This window comes from Oncorhynchus mykiss, chromosome 2 (genome assembly GCF_013265735.2).
Source record: "Oncorhynchus mykiss isolate Arlee chromosome 2, USDA_OmykA_1.1, whole genome shotgun sequence".
In the NCBI taxonomy this organism is placed as follows: Eukaryota; Metazoa; Chordata; class Actinopteri; order Salmoniformes; family Salmonidae; genus Oncorhynchus; species Oncorhynchus mykiss.
In genome coordinates this window covers 25,428,042-25,447,038 of record NC_048566.1, presented here as the reverse complement: position 1 = coordinate 25,447,038, position 18,997 = coordinate 25,428,042, and the positions used below count along the sequence as shown (strand labels likewise).

General features: G+C 41.0%; 1 protein-coding gene across 5 annotated transcripts; it reads left to right on the top strand.

Annotated features, from left to right (window-relative positions):
• Nucleotides 1-3,522: 3,522 nt before the first annotated feature.
• LOC110539072 (centrosomal protein of 162 kDa) lies at nt 3,523-18,056 on the top strand. Of its 5 annotated transcripts, XR_005035994.1 has the most exons (10): nt 5,877-6,109; nt 6,372-6,527; nt 6,972-7,154; nt 10,521-10,697; nt 10,876-11,071; nt 11,390-11,466; nt 11,812-11,876; nt 12,267-12,297; nt 17,037-17,229; nt 17,880-18,056. XR_005035994.1 is itself a non-coding variant. In XM_036943476.1 (9 exons), the coding sequence occupies exons 3-9, from the start codon at nt 7,064-7,066 to the stop codon at nt 17,054-17,056; spliced, it is 657 nt and encodes a 218-aa protein (XP_036799371.1). In that variant the 5' UTR covers nt 5,877-6,109; nt 6,372-6,527; nt 6,972-7,063; the 3' UTR covers nt 17,057-18,056. The 5 variants fall into 5 exon arrangements, 4 of the variants coding, with proteins under 4 accessions (XP_036799365.1, XP_036799371.1, XP_021481709.2 ...); XM_036943476.1 differs by having other exon boundaries at nt 17,037-18,056; XM_036943470.1 differs by lacking the exons at nt 5,877-6,109; nt 17,037-17,229; nt 17,880-18,056 and adding an exon at nt 3,523-4,022 and having other exon boundaries at nt 12,267-12,740.
• Nucleotides 18,057-18,997: the final 941 nt, after the last annotated feature.

Sequence of the window (18,997 nt, the reverse complement as noted above, 5' to 3'; positions counted from 1 at the left end):
GGAAGTCCAAATCAGATGACTATTTAAAAGCAGTCACAGAGAACCTAAACAACCCTACCAAGTTCTGGAAGCTAATCAAATCAGTGTCAGGTTGTAATGTATCCTCTGGCCTTCCTGACCATTTAATGATGGATTCTAATGACGTGAAGGATACAGACAATATTGTAGGGGTTTTTAAAACTTCTTAGGGATAGGGGGCAGTACTCGGAAGTTTGGATGACTGAGGTGTCCAAATTAAACTGCCTGTTACACAGGCCCAGAAGCTAGGATATGCATATAATTGGTAGTATTGGATGGAAAACACTCTAAAGTTTCCAAAATTGTTAAAATAATGTCTGTGAGTATAACATAACTGATATGGCAGGCAAAAAAACAAGGAGAATCCATCCAGATTTGCATTTTTTTTAGCTCACCACTCATTGAAATGGCTGTCTATTGGAAAATCAATGGAATACCTCCCAGACTGCAGTTCCCAGGGCTTCCAGTAGATGTCAACAGTCTTTAGATAGAGTTTCAGGCTTGTTTTTTGAAAAATTAGCTAGAATTTGTAGTTGTTCTAGGTGGCTCCTATTTTGGCTGTAGTATTGAGTCGCGCGTGGATGAGGGTGCTCAATTCGTTATTTATCTCCGGTAATGAACATACTATTCTCCTTCTTAAATTGTATCGATAACTTACATATTAGGGTACCTGAGGATTGATTAGAAACGTTGTTTGGACTAAGTTTATTGGTAACTTTGGGGATTTATTTGTATGAATTTTGAACGAAGGAAACACGTGGATTACTGAATCAAGCGTGCCAACTAAACTTACTTTTTGGGGATATAAAGAAGGACTTTATCGAACAAAACTACCATTTGTTATGTAGCTGGGACCCTTGGGATTGCAAAAAGAGGAAGATCTTCAAAGGTAAGGGATTTATTTTATTGCTATTTCTGACTTTCGTGACGCCTCTGCTTGTTTGGAAAATGTTTGTAATGCTTTTGTAGTGGGGCGCTGTCCTCAGATAATCGCATGGTATGCTTTCGCCGTAAAGCCTTTTTGAAATCTGACAAAGCGGCTGGATTAACAAGAAGTTAAGCTTTTAAACGATGTAAAACACTTGTATGTTCATGAATGTTTAATATTATGAATTTTGAATTTCGCGCTCTGCAATTTCATAGGATGTTGTCGAGGTGAGGCGCTAGCGGCACGCCTAGCCCAAAGTTAACAAGCACTTAATATTTGCTGGTTCAGCCTTTGATAATGGTTGGGCCCAGGCCTCTAATGTAAGCTCTGTTACAGTCAACTATGATATAGGCCCTCGTGAACCATTTTAACTTTGATCCTGTTTCTTATGCTGAGGTCTATAAAGCACTAAAGGCAATAGACAATAAAACGTCTGCAGGTCCAGACAACCTGGACCCCTACCTCTTAAAGGTAGCAGCTGGTATCATTACTATACCTGTGGCTCACATTTTCAACTTGAGTTGGATGACAAGTTGTCCTTTAAAGTTCAAGTGGATAATCTTGTGACAAAGCTTAAATTGAAATTGGGTTTTTATTTTCATAATAAGGCTTGCTTCCCGCGTATGGCTAGAAAGAAGCTTGTTGAGGCCCCTTTTCTCTCTGTAATTGATTATGCTGACTTGTTGTATATGCATGCAACCTCATCAGTCTTACTGGACTCTGTTTATCATGCATCCTTGCGCTTTATTACAAATACCAAGTCACTCACCCACCATTGCACATTGTACCAAATGGTAGGTTGAACCTCACTTTATATGCGCAGAAAGGTACATTTGCATGTGTTCATCTACAAAACCCTTTTGGGCAAACTCTCTCTTTACCTCTGTAGTCTGGTCTCCTTCACCACCAATAGTTACCATACCCGGTCTGCTAGGTGGTTGCTACTTAAAGTCCCCAGGACATTCACAGTATTAGGCAAGACTTCCTTCTCTTCTTGTGCACCAGACGCATGGAATAATCTACAATCCATGCTTCATCTAGATATGTTAGTGCCACTGAATTAATTTAAAATATTGATGGGACACTGAGGAGTGTAAATGCTTTTTGTTTTAGGTTGGATAATATTGTGGAATTGTATTTTTGTATGTTTTAATTCTGTCATGCATTGATTGTTGCTGACTTCTTGGCCAGGTCTCCCTTGAAAAAGAGACCCTGGGTCTCAATGGGCTTTTCCTGGTAGAATAAAGGTTAAATAAATTTAAAAAATATTGAATTGTATTACTTGGGAAGCTATAGAAATGCATGTATTAATGTCTACAGTCGTTCTTGTCATGTGTATTCTATTATATACACCTTAATGCATACTTTTACATTATAATATATAAGCTTCAAATAAAGAAAATACAGAGTATAAAAATATATTCTGTGTGTATATATATATATATATATATATATATATATATATATATATATATATATATATATATATATATATATATATATATATATACAGTACCAGTCAAACGTTTGGATAAACCTACTCATTCAAGGGTTTTTCTTAATTTGTACTGTTTTCTATTATGTAGAATAATAGTGAAGACATCAAAACTATGAAATAACACATATGGAATCATGTAGTAACCAAAAAAGTGTTAAACAAATCAAATATATTTTATATTTGAGATTCTTCAAAGTAGCCACCCTTCACCTTGATGACAGCTTTGCACACTCTTGCATTCTCTCAACCAGCTTCATGAGGTAAAAATAACCTGAAATTGTTATATACACATTTTCCTTAATGTTACTGTCCCAACTACACCAAAAAATACTTAAATACATTTAATTTTGTCCTTAACACATTTAATTGAAATACTGTATAATTCCATTCATTCCTGTGGAGGAGGGTTTCCTGCTATGGAGTGCCAATATGGCCGACCGGTTGGCTTCAAAGCTTCTCAATGGCCAATACATAGAATCATCAATTCAGGGTTTTTAATACTTTATTGGCTGAAACTTCAATGTCTGTGTTTGAATGTGTTGCTCATCTATCCAGGAGGAAAACACTCAGAGATTGACACAGACAGGAAATAAAACATACCCTTCTCACGCTAAATAATAATAATAACTTTTCTGATATGTGAAATAATTATGAATGGACGGATTTTAAAAGGGAAATAGATATACAAGCAATTAGAAGCAGAAGGATAACGGTGATTGGTCCGTTATCCGGTGATTGGTTACGTTATCGTGTCTCTGAATAGCCAACCAATGGGCTTAGAGGTCTCACCCGTTTGTGTCGCGGGAACTTTATGGAGCTATGACCACAAAACGCTTGTTAGCTTAGGGTGACCAGACGTCCCCATTTTTGGTGGCCTGTCCCCGGCTGGAGCTGTCCCCGTTTTTAACTGTATGTTAAAAACAGACTGCAAAGTGAAATAATATTATACGTGGCAAGACCGGGCAGCAGAGCCTACCGGTTGACGTCTCAATCGCGTTGTGCTTGTTTAGGCCAACAGAGGGGGCTGCTCGATATATCAGCTTCATTCACTCTTCTTCTTCTACTAACTACTTGCTCGCAATAGTTTTAGAGAAAACTGCTGTGGAAAACTCAGCCAGAAGCTAGCAAGTGTCAAGTGAATCCATAACATCACCACAAACAAAGAAAGTTACACTCGTTTGAGATACTAGCTAATGATGTTATAATGTAACAATTTATTATATAGATAGATGCTCTGTTTTATAAGGTTTTAAATAGGTTATGCTAGCTAACATTAGCTATGTCGACTAAGTTATCTAGCTAGGTTAGCCAGCTACTGTCATGGTAGCTAGGTTAAAAAACGTTCACATGTAAACATGCAGTGGATGGGCTATTTTGAAAATATGATTATAATTAAATGAATGCACAATTAATTATGAGAATATTTATTTGTAGATTACAATTTTAATGGTTTGGCATTATAAGTAGTGTGAAAATATATTTGGACATTTTCATGGATAACATTAGCATAATGTTTTCTGTTAAGAGAGAGGAGGAAGACTGGACAGGAAGAAGAGTGAAAGAGATAGAGGAGAAAAGGTAAAGATATGATTACAGAGCCTGCCAATTTATTATTGCAAACCATTTTTTGGGATAAAAAACAAAAATGAGGCAAGCAATGGGAATCTGTTAACCAAAGTATTTTATTTAATAGTGTACTATTTATTATTACAGATTGGAGAAGGAAAAATGAAGGGAGTAAAGAGAGTGAAGCGAGGAGAGTGTGGAAGAGTGAGGTGGAAAGGTAAAGAGAAGGAAAGGAAGAAAGAGCAGGAAGACGAGTGAAGAAAGATTGGAGGAGAAGAAAAAGTTGTGAGTAAGAAGAGTGACACAAGGAGAGTGAAGAAGAGCAGACAGAGGAGGTACAATGGTTCTTTCCAAGAAACGGAAATGCCATTTTAATGACAACATGATGAGAGAATTTCCATTTATACGCTCAGGTCAAGACGATAGAACGGTTCACTGCACCCTTTGTAATTCCTCTTTTTCAATTGGCAGCGGGGAAGAACGGCAGTGGTAGAACATCAACAGACCAAAAAGCACAAAGCCTCTCTGATTGTCCGTGTTGGTATGCCCTCTGTCACCACATTCTTCAAGAAGGTAGAGCCTTCCCAAGAAGAATATGGTTTAGCTGTGCAGGAGGGTGTCTTTGCATACCACACTATGCGAAACAATCATAGTTACAGATCTATGGACTGCACAGCACAACTGACACGAAAGCTTTATGAGCCGAAGTTTACATGTGCTAGGACAAAATGTGACGCCATAGTGAGTAACGTGTTAGCAGCATGGGCAACTACTTTGTTAACACAGGACCTAGACCAGGTTGAATGTGTGTCCCTGTCCATTGATGCGTCCAATCATGGATATGTAAAGCTGCTGCCAGTAGTAGTCAGATATTGTAAGATATATGGTGGCAACATCTGTGGAAACAAAACTGCATGATTGTGTTGAATTGAAAGGAGAAACAGCAGAGGAGATTGAAGCTGAGGTCCTGGTGGTCATCCAAAAATGTAACCTGCAAAACAAAGTCGTGGCATTTTCTGCCAACAACACAAATACCAACTTTGTATAACTGAATAGGCTGGGGAGGATCAATGGCCATACCAAAGTTAAAAATGCTCTGCAGCGGGAGGTGATTGGCTTAGGTTGTCCTGCCCACATCATTCATAACACGGCCAGAACAGCTTCGGATATGATTCCCCTTGATGTTGAGGACCTGCTCACGAAGATATTTGGATATTTTCACCATCAGAGTGGAAAGACTGAAGAGCTTTTGTGAGTTTGTTGGCCAGGACTACCATAACATTTTAGGACACAGCAATGTTCGCTGGCTGCCCATGCTCATGCTTTTTCGTCTGCTGATGTTCTACCACTGCCATTCTTCACCAGCTGCCAATTGAAAGAGAGGATGCAGTGAACCATTCTATCGTCTTGACCTGAGCGTATGAAATGGAAATTCTCTCATCATGTTTATCATAAAAAAGTGCATTTCCATTTCTTGGAAAGAGTCATTGTATCTCCTCTGTCTGCTCTTCTTCACTCTCATTGTGCCACTCTTAATTACTCTCAACTTTTTATTCTCCTCCAATCTTTCTCCTCCTCTTTTCTTCACTCGTCTTCCTTTCCTTCTCTTCACCTTTCCACTTCACTCTTCTACACTCTCCTTGCTTCACTCTTTTTACTCCCTTCATTTTTCCTTCTCCTTAAATTGTGCATTTCAAAATAGCCCGTCCACTGCATGTTTACATGTGAACGTTTTTTAACTTAGCTACCATAACAGTAGCTAGCTAACCTAGCTAGCTAACTTAGTCTACATAGCTAACGTTAGCTAGCATAACCTATTTAAAACCTTATAGAGCAGATAATCTATCTATATACTAAATGGTGACATTATAACATCACTAGCTAGTATCTCAAATGATTGTAATTTACCTGGCTTGAAAATACGTTTGTGGTGATGTTGTGGTTTCACTTGACACTTGCTAACTATTGCGAGCAAGTAGTTAGTAGAAGAAGAGGTGAATTAAGCTGATATATTGAGCAGCCCCCTCTGTTGGCCTAAACAAGCACAACGCGATTGAGACGTCAACCCGTAGGCTCTGATGCCCGGACTTTCTTGCCAAGTAAAATATTTCACTTTGCGGTCTGTTTTTAACGCATTTTTAAAAACGGGGACGTCTGGTCACCCTACGATAGTAGCACTATGTCTGCAATTCTGGGTGTTCATAGCTATAGCTGAAGTTACTCACTAATTACTCTGCCCTTCTTTATATCCACACCAAAGATACTGATAACCATCCTCATCTGTGTCCATACTACTATGTATTCATTCAACCAACTGGCTAGATGGATACTTTAACCTAATCACCATTGAATTGTATTTAGTCTGTCTCAGATGACTCGGTGGATTTGGGTGGAAGTGCTAAGCGCTCCAGTGTTCTGGACAGCCTGGACAGAGCCTCTCAGAAACCACCACCAAAGAAGACATCAGCTGTCCCTGTGCCGTGGAGGAGGAGGACAGCGAAGAGACACCTGGCAGAGGTAAGCAAAGCCAGGGATGGGTAGGTTGATGTGCTTCAGTTTAGTTAGGATTCTCTCTCTGTTTGTGTGTGTGTGCGCGCCTGTCATTTTGGTTCATTCTCCGTGTATGTGTCTTTGAGCTTGTGTGTTTCATGACATGCTGAAAGGTTATATCTTTAGAGGGACACTGTGACTCTGTGCTGATTTCTCATCTGCTCCGTTATTCCTGGAACATCTGTTGCATTTAATTTCAGCATCATAACATGTCCGTCATAACCTGTTCCCTGCTGCTACTCCCCTGATAATTATGGTTTGACTCCTTTCATGAGTTCATCTTTGATTGGTTTACATCAGTCGGCTCTTCATGACGCATTTGTATATCAGTCTTGTTCTCTAGCTGTCTGCCCCCCACCTTCTTTTCTCCTTTCTCTTCCATCTCCTCTTTCCTTCCACCTGTCCCCACAGCAGAGGCTGCCAAACGCAGGTTCACTAAACCCAAAAAGCCCCAGCAGCAGGCTGTGGTGAAAACTCAGGAGGATGAGAGTGAGAGCAGCCCAATGAAAAGCACCCCTCAGGGTATAGGAATCACTACTGTAACCCCTAGTTCCTTAGGGCCACCCAATGGCACATTGTCTCCCCATCATTGGCGTAAGTACAGTGACATGCTGCCAACCTTCACTTTCTCTCATTAGTTTTAGTCCTGCCCTCTGCCCTCTCCTTTTCTATATTTGTGTTGTTGTTTTTTGCCTTAGATCTTGTCTTCCTCCAAGCTAACTCTTAAATATTTCTAGCTCACATTTAGTAGTTCTCTCCTTTTGCCCACCTAACCATGCATGTACTCTTTGAGGGTGTCCCTTTCCTTGAGATCCTTTATTTGTGTGTACAGAACATGATTCCTTTCTCATCTTTATCTACCCTCTTATCTTCCTACTTCATGCTGCTCATTGGTTTGTGGAAGCCCCCACTAGGCCCACCCCCAAACCTCACAGCAAAGCTCTGGATAGGCTCAGTCATCTGGACAAGATCCATGGAACCAATCAGGATGCTTCTTCTCACATTGCTGCGGGGCTGGAAAATAACAGCCCAGAACACGACTCCTCCCACTCTTCCAGGCAGTTACCCCTCCCACGAATGAGAGCAACCATAATGCATCAGGAGAGAGGAGTCCTGAGGGGAGTGCCTCTGTCCGTGACACACCAGTGGACAGTCACATTAGTGATAGTGACTCACAGGGTCTTGAAGATGGTAAAGTCGTAGTAGTTTGACTAGGGACAAATTCCCCAAACCATGGTAGACTAGTAGTTAGACTAGTATGGCATAATGATAGTAGCTACAGACAGATCCAAACCTGATAGACTAGAAAGACTGTACAGTCGTAGCCAAACGTTTTGAGAATGACACAAATATAAATTTTCACAAAGTCTGCTGTCTCAGTTTTTATGATGGCAATTTGCATATACTCCATAAGGTTATGAAGAGTGATCAGCTGAATTGCAATTAATTGCAAAGTCCCTCTTTGCCATGCAAATGACCTGAATCCCCCAAAAATATTTCCACTGCATTTCAGCCCTGCCACAAAAGGACCAGCTGACATCATGTCAGTGATTCTCTCGTTAACACAGGTGTGAGTGTTGACGAGGACAAGGCTGGAGATCACTCTGTCATGCTGATTGAGTTCGAATAACAGAATGGAAGCTTCAAAATGAGGGTGTTGCTTGGAATCATTGTTCTTCCTCTGTCAATCATGGAAACACGTGCCGGAAACACGTGCCGTCATCATTGCTTTGCACAAAAAGGGTTTCACAGGCAATGATATTGCTGCCAGTAAGATTGCACCTAAAACAACCATTCATCAGGAACTTCGAGGAGAGCTGTTCAATTGTTGCGAAGAAGGCTTCAGGGCGCCCAAGAAAGTCCAGCAAGCGCCAGGACTGTCTCCTAAAGTTGATTCAGCTGCGGGATCAGGGCACCACCAGTACAGAGCTTGCTCAGGAATGGCAGCAGGCAGGTGTGAGTGCATCTGCATGCACAGGGAGGCAAAGACTTTTGGAGGATGGCCCGGTGTCAAGAAGTGCAGCAAAGAAGCCACTTCTCTCCAGGAAAAACATCAGGGACAGACTGATATTCTGCAAAAGGTACAGAGATTGGACTGCTGAGGACTGGGGTAAAGTAATTTTCTCTGATGAATCCTCTTTCCGATTGTTTGGGGCATCCGGAAAAAAGCTTGTCCGGTGAAGACAAGCTGAGCGCTACCATCAGTCCTGTGACATGCCAACAGTAAAGCATCCTGAGACCATTCATGTGTGGGGTTGCTTCTCAGCCAAGGGAGTGGGCTCACTCACAATTATGCCTAAGAACACAGCCATGAATAAAGAATGATACCAACACATCCTCCGAAAGCAACTTCTCCCAACCATCCAAGAACAGTTTGGTGACGAACAATGCCTTTTCCAGCATGATGGAGCACCTTGCTATAATGCAAAAGTGATAACTAAATTGCTCGGGGAACAAAACATCAATATTTTGGGTCCATAGCCAGGAAACTCCCCAGACCTTAATCCCATTGAGAACTTGTGGTCAATCCTCAAGAGGCGGGTGAACAAACAAAATCCCACAAATTCTGACAAACTCCAAGCATTGATTATGCAAGAATGGGCTGCCATCAGTCAGGATGTGGCCCAGAAGTTAATTGACAGCATGCCAGGGTGGATTGCAGAGGTCTTGAAAAAGAAGGGTCAACACTGCAAATATTGACTCTTTGCGTCAACTTTATGTAATTGTCAATAAAAGCTTTTGACACTTATGAAATACTTCAGTATTCCCTAGTAACATCTGACAAAAATATCTATAGACACTGAAGCAGCAAACTTTGTGACACCAATATTCATTTTCATTCTCAAAACTTTTGGCCTTGACTGTAGTTTCGTGTTGCCACACTTCCCAGACCTGTATCCACATTACAAAGGTGGAAATCAAGGTTTTTATGACTGAAACCATGATGGACCATGATTTTAGTGAAACCTGGATTTAAAACATACTGTTAACTGTCTTTGTCTCCTTGTCATTTCATATTTATTTTTGTTTTCCTCTGCTAATGGAATGGTGTAAATAAGCCGTGACCATAAAAGCATAGCATTGGAAAAAATAAATAACTTTCTGGACATCAAGGGCAGTTGTTATGGTTACTTGTGCTAAATCCGGTCATGTTCTTTCACCGCCAGACAGTTCAGTGTGTCAATGCGAGCTGTGATTCTGTGCTTCTAGCTAACTATCTTGCCCTTAGTTTTAGCACTTTATTTGGGCAAAACATTTTCACTGGTAAAATAACTCACAATTGCTTTTACTAGTCTAACTCTGGAGAGGCTGATAGCTCTTGTTTTGTTTTTACTGTGACCAGTGCTTATTTCCCATTCTGTAAATATCACAAGGATCATTCGGTGCTGAAATGGAAAAGTTAGGCCTGTTTTGCCGTGGTGAGACTAACTTAGGTTTAAAAAAGTATACCTTTTTATCTTGACAGCTATTCGTATTGCAAAGACCATTTGAATATTTATGAGGATATGGAGCTTTTCTACAGTACCCTCCCTCCAGTAGACTGACAGCAAGTGGTAGTGGAGCTGAGATCAATGTTAGCTCTACTGCTCTGTCTTCTCTCTTCTGTGTGTGCTGTTCCCCTTTTAAATGGACTGCATGGCCTTTGAGGGTCTCTGCAGGCCTGTATACCCCAGGAAGTCAATCTCTTGTGAATGATAAAACACAGCGCTAATGAGCTTCATTACCATAGTGGGGTTTCAAACACGGTCTAGAATATTGACAGCTTGGTGTCCGCATGGATGGACTCCTTTTTAGCTCTTTAAAAAAAATCTCATTACATCAAGTCCTGTGCTGAGCTGTCTGACCACAGTAAGGCCTATACAACAACCACAGGTCCTCTTTCGATTCAAGAAGTAGCCTGAAGCAAGAGCAATTTCTGTTTCCTGTAATTATTGAACGGTCCAATATTTTTTTCTCCAGGATTGCTGAGATCTGAGAAGATGTTCCGTAAGTCTCTGAGAAGATCCCAGCCTATCCAGGAGGGGGAAGAGGAGCTGCAGCATCAGGGAGTCGAGGGGGGTTCAGAGGAGGAGGAGGAGGGGGCAGAGCCTGTCATCTTCAGCAGAGACAGTCTGGAGCCTGAGGGTGTCTGCTCTGGTGAGATGGATAGATACTCTATATGATGTCACCAGATCTAGCTCAATCCATTGCTAACCTGACATCAGGGTAGTGACATGAAAGCAGCTGTACGTGCCAGATTTTACTTTAAACTCTTTGAAAATAGCAATGGTTGAAACATGTCTGTCTGTGTCTGCCCGTGATTGTGTCTACCCAGACTCTGTGATGGCATCCGGACCAGGTCAGAACGCTGCAGTGGGTCTTAGTCTGGGCATGGACAGCCTGGAGGAGGAAGAGGAGAAGGCCCGCTTCTTTGCCCACCTGGAGGGAGGTGTGTCCTCCACCATAGACTACTCCAGACTCAACATAGATCTGGATTCCACCAGCGCCTCCACCACAGCTACCACCCTCAGGTATCTGACACTCTGTGGAGCTCAGGGGGATGTTGTCTCTACACAATGGTCTCAGGTCAGTTTTGCGTTTCCACTTTCGAGTAGTTAAGGTTAGGACTTTGTGAAGACAAGCTGATCCTAGATCTGTAACTAGGGGCATCTTCATTCCGGAGCATGACACTCCGAGTCACCCCAGGCCTCATTGTAGCTGCCTTTTGAAGCCACTGCTGGGGTTGTCCCAAGGATACCCTCAGTGTTGCAGACAGTGGCTGGGTAAGGTCATTACTGTCACTCCCAGCGTGTGATCTGTGAATGACACTTGTTCTGCTGTTTCTCCAGGAAGGCAGAGGCGGCTGTGGCTGGTGTCGATCAGAGAGAGGAGGAGAAAGCTATGGAGTCTGACAGACTCTCCCCAGGTAGGACAGATGGTGCAATTATAGAATTAGGAATTCTAATATCATTTAATAAGATGTCTATGCTCACACTACTCCAGACCCTGCTTGGTTCAATAGGTTTTGTTTTCTTTCAAATACTTTGAAGTTGGGAGTGGTTTGCGCATTAGTTGACAATGCCTGTTGCAACTGAACCAATGGAAAGCTCAATCAATTGCCGTTAAGGTATTTAAAAGGAAACAAATCCTATTTGAACCCATGTCTGTTGTCATTTACAGTGGCACTCTGTTAGACAAGTACTTGCACATACCTCATCTGTATGATTGTAGCTCATCAGTGAATCTTTCATTCTGTCTGTGCCTGCTGCAGCCTCCAACCACTACAGCGAGGATGAGCACTTTGAAGATGAGGTCATTGAGGAGCTGAGAAATTGGGTGAGACTAGGTTTTATGCCAGTCTGGTTTGAAAATGTAGTTATTTAGTTATAATAATGCTTTGTAAGGAAGTGATTTGAACCAGAGGTTTAAACCGAAAGTTGATTGTAATTGCATCATGTAGAATTGCCACATGATGTTTTGTAAGCAGGAGTTGTTTGTGCTGCTCACGTGCTAATCACTCTGGGTTTTAAAAAAAGCCACAGTTTATAAAGGCAATAAGGCATTCAGCAGTTATCCCAGCTCTCTCCAGAGGTAGAGTGAGAAGAAGTGATCTTTAATGGGGAGTGTGCCAAGTCTTGTCTGTGATTGGCTGAATATGTAGTGGGCGACTGACTGCATGGCTCTTTTGTTTTGCTCATCTCGTTATGTTCTCTCTCTTTCTTTCAGAAGCCTAAAAGGCCTGCCATGCTCACCAAAGGTATTACAAACCAATATCCATTTTTCTTTTCTGGGTCAGAGTGGGTTTTTAATTCAGCACGAGTATGTGTTTTCAAGTTGTATTAGCCCTATGTTAAGCCCAAGTTGTATTAGCCCTATGTTAGCCCAAGTTGTATTAGCCCTATGTTAGCCCAAGTTGTATTAGCCCTATGTTAGCCCAAGTTGTATTAGCCCTATGTTAAGCCCAAGTTATATTAGCCCTATGTTAGCCCAAGTTTTATTAGCCCTATGTTAGCCCAAGTTTTATTAGCCCTATGTTAGCCCAAGTTTTATTAGCTCTATGTTTACTTGCAGTTACCTTCTCAACAATGCAACAACAATAATAAAATGGAAGAATACGAACCTAAAGTAAATGACTTAGTAGAGTAGAATTAACATTTTAGAATAAGTATAATACAGGAAGGCACAATATTGTACAATATTTACATGTGTTTTGGGGAAAGGGGGATTGGGTGTTTGTGTGTTTAGTGTTTGTGTTAGTGCTGCACGATATACGAAACTTCGGTACTCTTTCGACACTAGAACATAGAAAAGCATTTCAGTACTAGAATTCTTGTTACTATCGGTACTTCTGTCAAATGTGTGTCACGTCATCTACTGATAGATACAGACTTGATCCTCTTTCAATCAGCACAGCCGATGTTCCCTTGTAGCGTGAGAGCACTTTGCCTGCTCCTCTTACTCATTGCTAGCCTGTCCTGAGGAATCGCTGCACAGAAGTTAACATTTAATATTCACATGCTTTGTTGCATTATTTAACTGTTAATTACTGTTAGCAAAACAATGTCTATTACAGGCTAGAACACTTTACAATGCAAGAAGATACCGTTTGTAGGCTAACTTGCCTTGCTAGTTTACAGCTGAAGCTAACATCAATTCACTACCCTAGTACCTTGTTTGTGATATGAAAATATTGCTGGCTTCATAGCTGGTTCTCCCCAAAAACATTATTCATTCCCGTCGTCAAGATCATTTTTGCTCGAGCCTTATGGAAAGCCCCTTGGGTCTGCATGTCGAAAAGATAAACGTCAAATTTTTTGACACGCAAAGACACAAATGCCGTTCCATAGAGCCTCGAACTGTGTGTGAGAGACATGGATCTTACCTCTTTGGGCTGAGATCCTGCCAACGGGACCGATATGACAACAGCTAGTGAAAGTGCAGGGCGCCAAATTCAAAACAACAGAAATCCCATAATTAAAATTCCTCAAACAAACAATAATTCTACACCATTTTAAAGATACACTTTTTGTTAATCCCACCGATTTAAAAAAGGCTTTACAGCGAAAGCAAACCAAACGATTATGTTAGGTCAGACCCAAGTCACAGCCATTTTTCCAGCCAAAGAGAGGAGTCACAAAAAGCAGAAGTATAGGTCAAATTAATCACTAACCTTTGATGATCTTCATCAGATGACACTCATAGGAGTTCATGTTACACAATACATGTATGTTTTGTTCAATAAAGTTCATATTTATATCAAAAAATCTCAGTTAACATTAGCACGTTATGTTCAGTAGTTCCAAAACATCCGGTGATTTTGCAGAGAGCCACATCAATTTACAGAAATACTCATAATAAACATTAATAAAAGATACAACTATTATGCACAGAATTATAGATACACTTCTCCTTTATGCAACCTCTGTGTCAGAAACTGAATGAATGATTAAAGTACTAAACGTAAGTCCAATAAGGTTTGGTAGAGGTGTGTGTGTGTGTGTCTAAGAAAATACAGAGAACAATTCAACTGTGTTTGACCCGACCTGGCTAGAACTCTGAGATACTTATGATAGGACAGGGAGTCCTTTTCAAGGTTCCTCTAATCTCGGGGGAATGGAACTGTCGGCTTGGTAGTGATAAACAATGGTGAGAACTCACCTACTGTTTGTGTGTATGTACAGTGCCTTGCGAAAGTATTCGGGACCCCTTGAACTTTGCGACCTTTTGCCACATTTCAGGCTTCAAACATAAAGATATAAAACTGTATTTGTTTGTGAAGAATCAACAACAAGTGGGACACAATCATGAAGTGGAACGACATTTATTGGATATTTCAAACTTTTTTAACAAATCAAAAACTGAAAAATTGGGCATGCAAAATTATTCAGCCCCCTTAAGTTAATACTTTGTAGCGCCTCCTTTTGCTGCGATTACAGCTGTAAGTCGCTTGGGGTATGTCTCTATCAGTTTTGCACATCGAGAGACTGACATTTTTCCCCATTCCTCCTTGCAAAACAGCTCGAGCTCAGTGAGGTTGGATGGAGAGCATTTGTGAACAGCAGTTTTCAGTTCTTTCCACAGATTCTCGATTGGATTCAGGTCTGGACTTGATATGTCTGGATATGTTTATTTTTGAACCATTCCATTGTAGATTTTGCTTTATGTTTTGGATCATTGTCTTGTTGGAAGACAAATCTCCGTCCCAGTCTCAGGTCTTTTGCAGACTCCATCAGGTTTTCTTCCAGAATGGTCCTGTATTTGGCTCCATCCATCTTCCCATCAATTTTAACCATCTTCCCTGTCCCTGCTGAAGAAAAGCAGGCCCAAATCATGATGCTGCCACCACCATGTTTGACAGTGGGGATGGTGTGTTCAGCTGTGTTGCTGTTCAATTTTGGTTTCATCTGACCAGAGCACCTTCTTCCACATGTTTGGTGTGTCTCCCAGGTGGCTTGTGGCAAACTTTAAACAACACTTTTTATGGATATCTTTAAGAAATGGCTTTCTTCTTGCCACTCTTCCATAAAGGCCAGATTTGTGCAATATAGGACTGATTGTTGTCCTATGGACAGAGTCTCCCACCTCAGCTGTAGATCTCTGCAGTTCATCCAGAGTGATCATGGGCCTCTTGGCTGCATCTCTGATCAGTCTTCTCCTTGTATGAGCTGAAAGTTTAGAGGGACGGCCAGGTCTTGGTAGATTTGCAGTGGTCTGATACTCCTTCCATTTCAATATTATCGCTTGCACAGTGCTCCTTGGGATGTTTAAAGCTTGGGAAATCTTTTTGTATCCAAATCCGGCTTTAAACTTCTTCACAACAGTATCTCGGACCTGAGACCGGACCTCTCTGATTTTTTTTTTTCTCTTTTTTTTATATATATATTTTTGTTATTTTTTCTTTTTTCTTTTTTTCTTCATTTTTATTATTATTATTATTATTTATTTTAATTTTATTTATTTATTCGTAATAATGACAATTACAACAATACTGAATGAACACTTTTATTTGAACTTAATGTAATACATCAATAAAATCAATTTAGCCTCAAATAAATAATGAAACATGTTCAATTTGGTTTAAATAATGCAAAGACAAAGTGTTGGAGAAGAAAGTAAAAGTGCAATATATGCCATGTAAAAAAAAGCTCATGTTGAAGGTCCTTGCTCAGAACATGAGAACATATGAAAGCTGGTGGTTCCTTTTAACATGAGTCTTCAATATTCCCAGGTACGAAGTTTTAGGTTGTAGTTATTATAGGAATTATAGGACTATTTCTCTCTATACCATTTGTATTTCATATACCTTTGACTATTGGATGTTCTTATAGGCACTTTAGTATTGCAGTGTAACAGTATAGCTTCCGTCCCTCTCCTCGCCCCTACCTGGGCTCGAACCAGGAACAAATCGACAACAGCCACCCTTGAAGCATCGTTACCCATCGCTGCACAAAACCCGCTGCCCTTGCAGAACAAGGGGAACAACTACTTCAAGGTCTCAGAGCGAGTGACGTCACCGATTGAAACGCTATTAGCGCGCACCCTGCTAACTAGCAAGCCATCTCACATCAGTTACACCAGCCTAATCAGCGAAGTTGGCTGTCTTTGTTAGAAAGAAATAGTCTTCACACAGTTCACAACGAGCCAGGTGGCCCAAACTGCTGCATATACCCTGACTCTGTTGCACAGAACGCAAGAAAAGTGACACAATTTCCCTAGTTAAAATAAATTGATGTTAGCAGGCAATATTAACAAAATATGCAGGTTTAAAAATATATACTTGTGTATTGATTTTAAGAAAGGTGTTGATGTTTATGGTTAGGTACACATTGGTGCAACGACAGTGCTTTTTTCGCGAATTCACTTGTTAAATCACCCATTTGGCGAAGTAGGCTATGATTCAATGATAAATTAACAGGCAATGCAGGACAAGCTAGATAAACTAGTAATATCATCAATCATGTGTAGTTAATTAGTGATTATGTTAAGATTGATTGTTTTTTTATAAGATAAGTTTAATGCTAGCTAGCACCTTACCTTGGCTCCTTGCTGCACTCGCATAACAGGTAGTCAGCCTGCCACGCAGTCTCCTTGTGGAGTGCAATGTAATCGACCATGATCGGTGTCCAAAAATCGTCCATTCCGATTAATCGGTCGACCTCTAGTTGTATCAGAGTTAGAACTATATCTAAGTAGTATAGCACATAACAGTACTACAGTATAATTCATAACACTAACATTTACCACGTTGCTGTGTGGTTGAACTTCTGATCCAGACTAATTTTGCTGTGTGGTTGGACTCCTGATCAGACTAATGTTGCTGTGTGGTTGAACTCCTGATCCAGACTAAAGTTGCTGTGTGGTTGTACTCCTGATACAGACTGATGTTGCTATGTGGTTGTACTTCTACCAGGTCCAGCCTGTGGTGGTCTGATGGTGGGTGTCAGTCCTTCGCCGCCTTAATGTTGGCTAAATGTTGATGTGTGGTTGTTCTTTAAGTCCAGACTGTGGTGGTCTGAGTGTGAGCAGCGAGCTGGTGGCAGTGGTTCAGTCCTTCGCTGCCTTCCTCCAGCAGCAACATCAGATGAAGATGAGAGGTCACCAGGATACCAGTCACACTGTCTCCTGGGAAACCAAAGGTCAACAGGAAGCCAGCCAGACTCAGGAGACTGAGTGTCCATCAGAGAGGAAAGTAAGTCAACATACTGGAGTAGTTTTTCAGTCTGTGATGCAACAAGTTCGTTCATCAGTGTGCTGCAATTTCTTTTCAGATAAGTATGACGTTTTTCTCCATTCACCTGGTCATATGATAGGGGTGTGACTTTTACTTTGTTGAGTTGTCCAACCCAGCTGATTGCTCCTTGCTCTATCATAAGTCTGATTGGCTGATTTTAGTTTGGATTTTATGTCGTCTCAGCGATGCAAATTAGTCACCTTTCGGCGAAATTTGCCCTTTTGTCCAAAATAAGTGACCTACATGATTCGTGTAGATCCGATGAACGATAACAAAGAGGTCAACTTTAGGTGAGAAGCCTGACCACGGAGACGGGGGTGAGAAGGTGATGAAGCGTACTGTTACATAAATATTCATACACATAGCTCATATATTATACAGCGCCAAGCCAAACCGCCTGACTCAAGTCATCTTACGTACCCTTGCTAAAACAGGAACTAGCTCACACAGCCAGCAATAAAACATCCCCCTAACACTATCCCCTCAGCTTGGTTGTCTCCCGACCCCAGGAAACAAAGACATTCCATCGCAAGAACACATACACCCAGCCATAAGACTGACCCCCTCTGTTCTCTTCTTTCACGACCCCCTCTGCTCTCCTGTATCAGATTTCCAGACCCACAAATGTCTCCTTGTATAAACACACATCTCATCCCCCTCTACTGGTTGGGTGCTCAGAACAAGACTCTGCTGTGCACCAATGGGGCCCGCTCTGGCTAGAGCAAGGCCCGCCTCCAACCCTTTGTGACCAGTCAGAAGACCAAAACGACAAGTCTCCACCTACTTTATTCTATGTATAAAAATGAATGTAACCGTTGTATAAGGCCTCTTTTTCACCTGACTCCTTGCCGAGTTATATGAACTAGATCCGTGCACGTAAAACTGCGGGACAAGATATCTTTAACTCATTAAAACTGTCTTTGGTTACAACTGAAATCCACTCTGTCCAGCGTCCGTGATTTGGTCTCAACTCTCCAGTATTTAAACACTAACAGTACTTCATGAGCTGTAACCGAAAAACGACTGATATTTCGAAAGTTTGAGGTGAGGGAGAAAGTGTGGTGGAACAAGTATTAGCATTGTTAAGTATCTTGTTAGCTGGATCGAATTCTCCGTTAGCTAGACAGAAAAATGTTGAGCAACGTTACCCAACTTATCTGATCAAATAATTGAGTTTATGGTGTGAAAATTAGCTTGCTAATAAAGTCAGACAGCTAACGTTAGCTAGCTAACGATACAACATCAGATGAGCTAACATTAGTAACCTAACCAATTCGCTATACTATTAACTGGTAAACGACTCCTTGTCGTTCCATAAATTATAACGCATTAGTTTGCTTACTGGACCCTGGCAATCTGTGTGAAATGTCAACTAGCTAACGAACTAACTACTATCTGTTAACTAATGTTTTCCCTCTACAGTATGTGGTACATTTTTAGAATGAGAGAATTAGTTGAAAATGAGGCGTTGCTTGTTAAACAAGTGGATTCAGGGATCGAGTGTAACTGGAGCTGGGCCTGGCTTAAACTGGATGCCACTATAGAGGTAAAAGAAACACAACACACTTTCCCTCTTTCTCACTTTTACTGGCACATTGTAGAACAGACGTCCACAGGCAGAACATGTACAATGTAATAATGTGCAGTGTAGTCCAAAGATATTGTTTTTATTGTGTTTAACTTGACAGTAACGCGTATGTGTGTGAGGGGGATTATAATTTTTTAC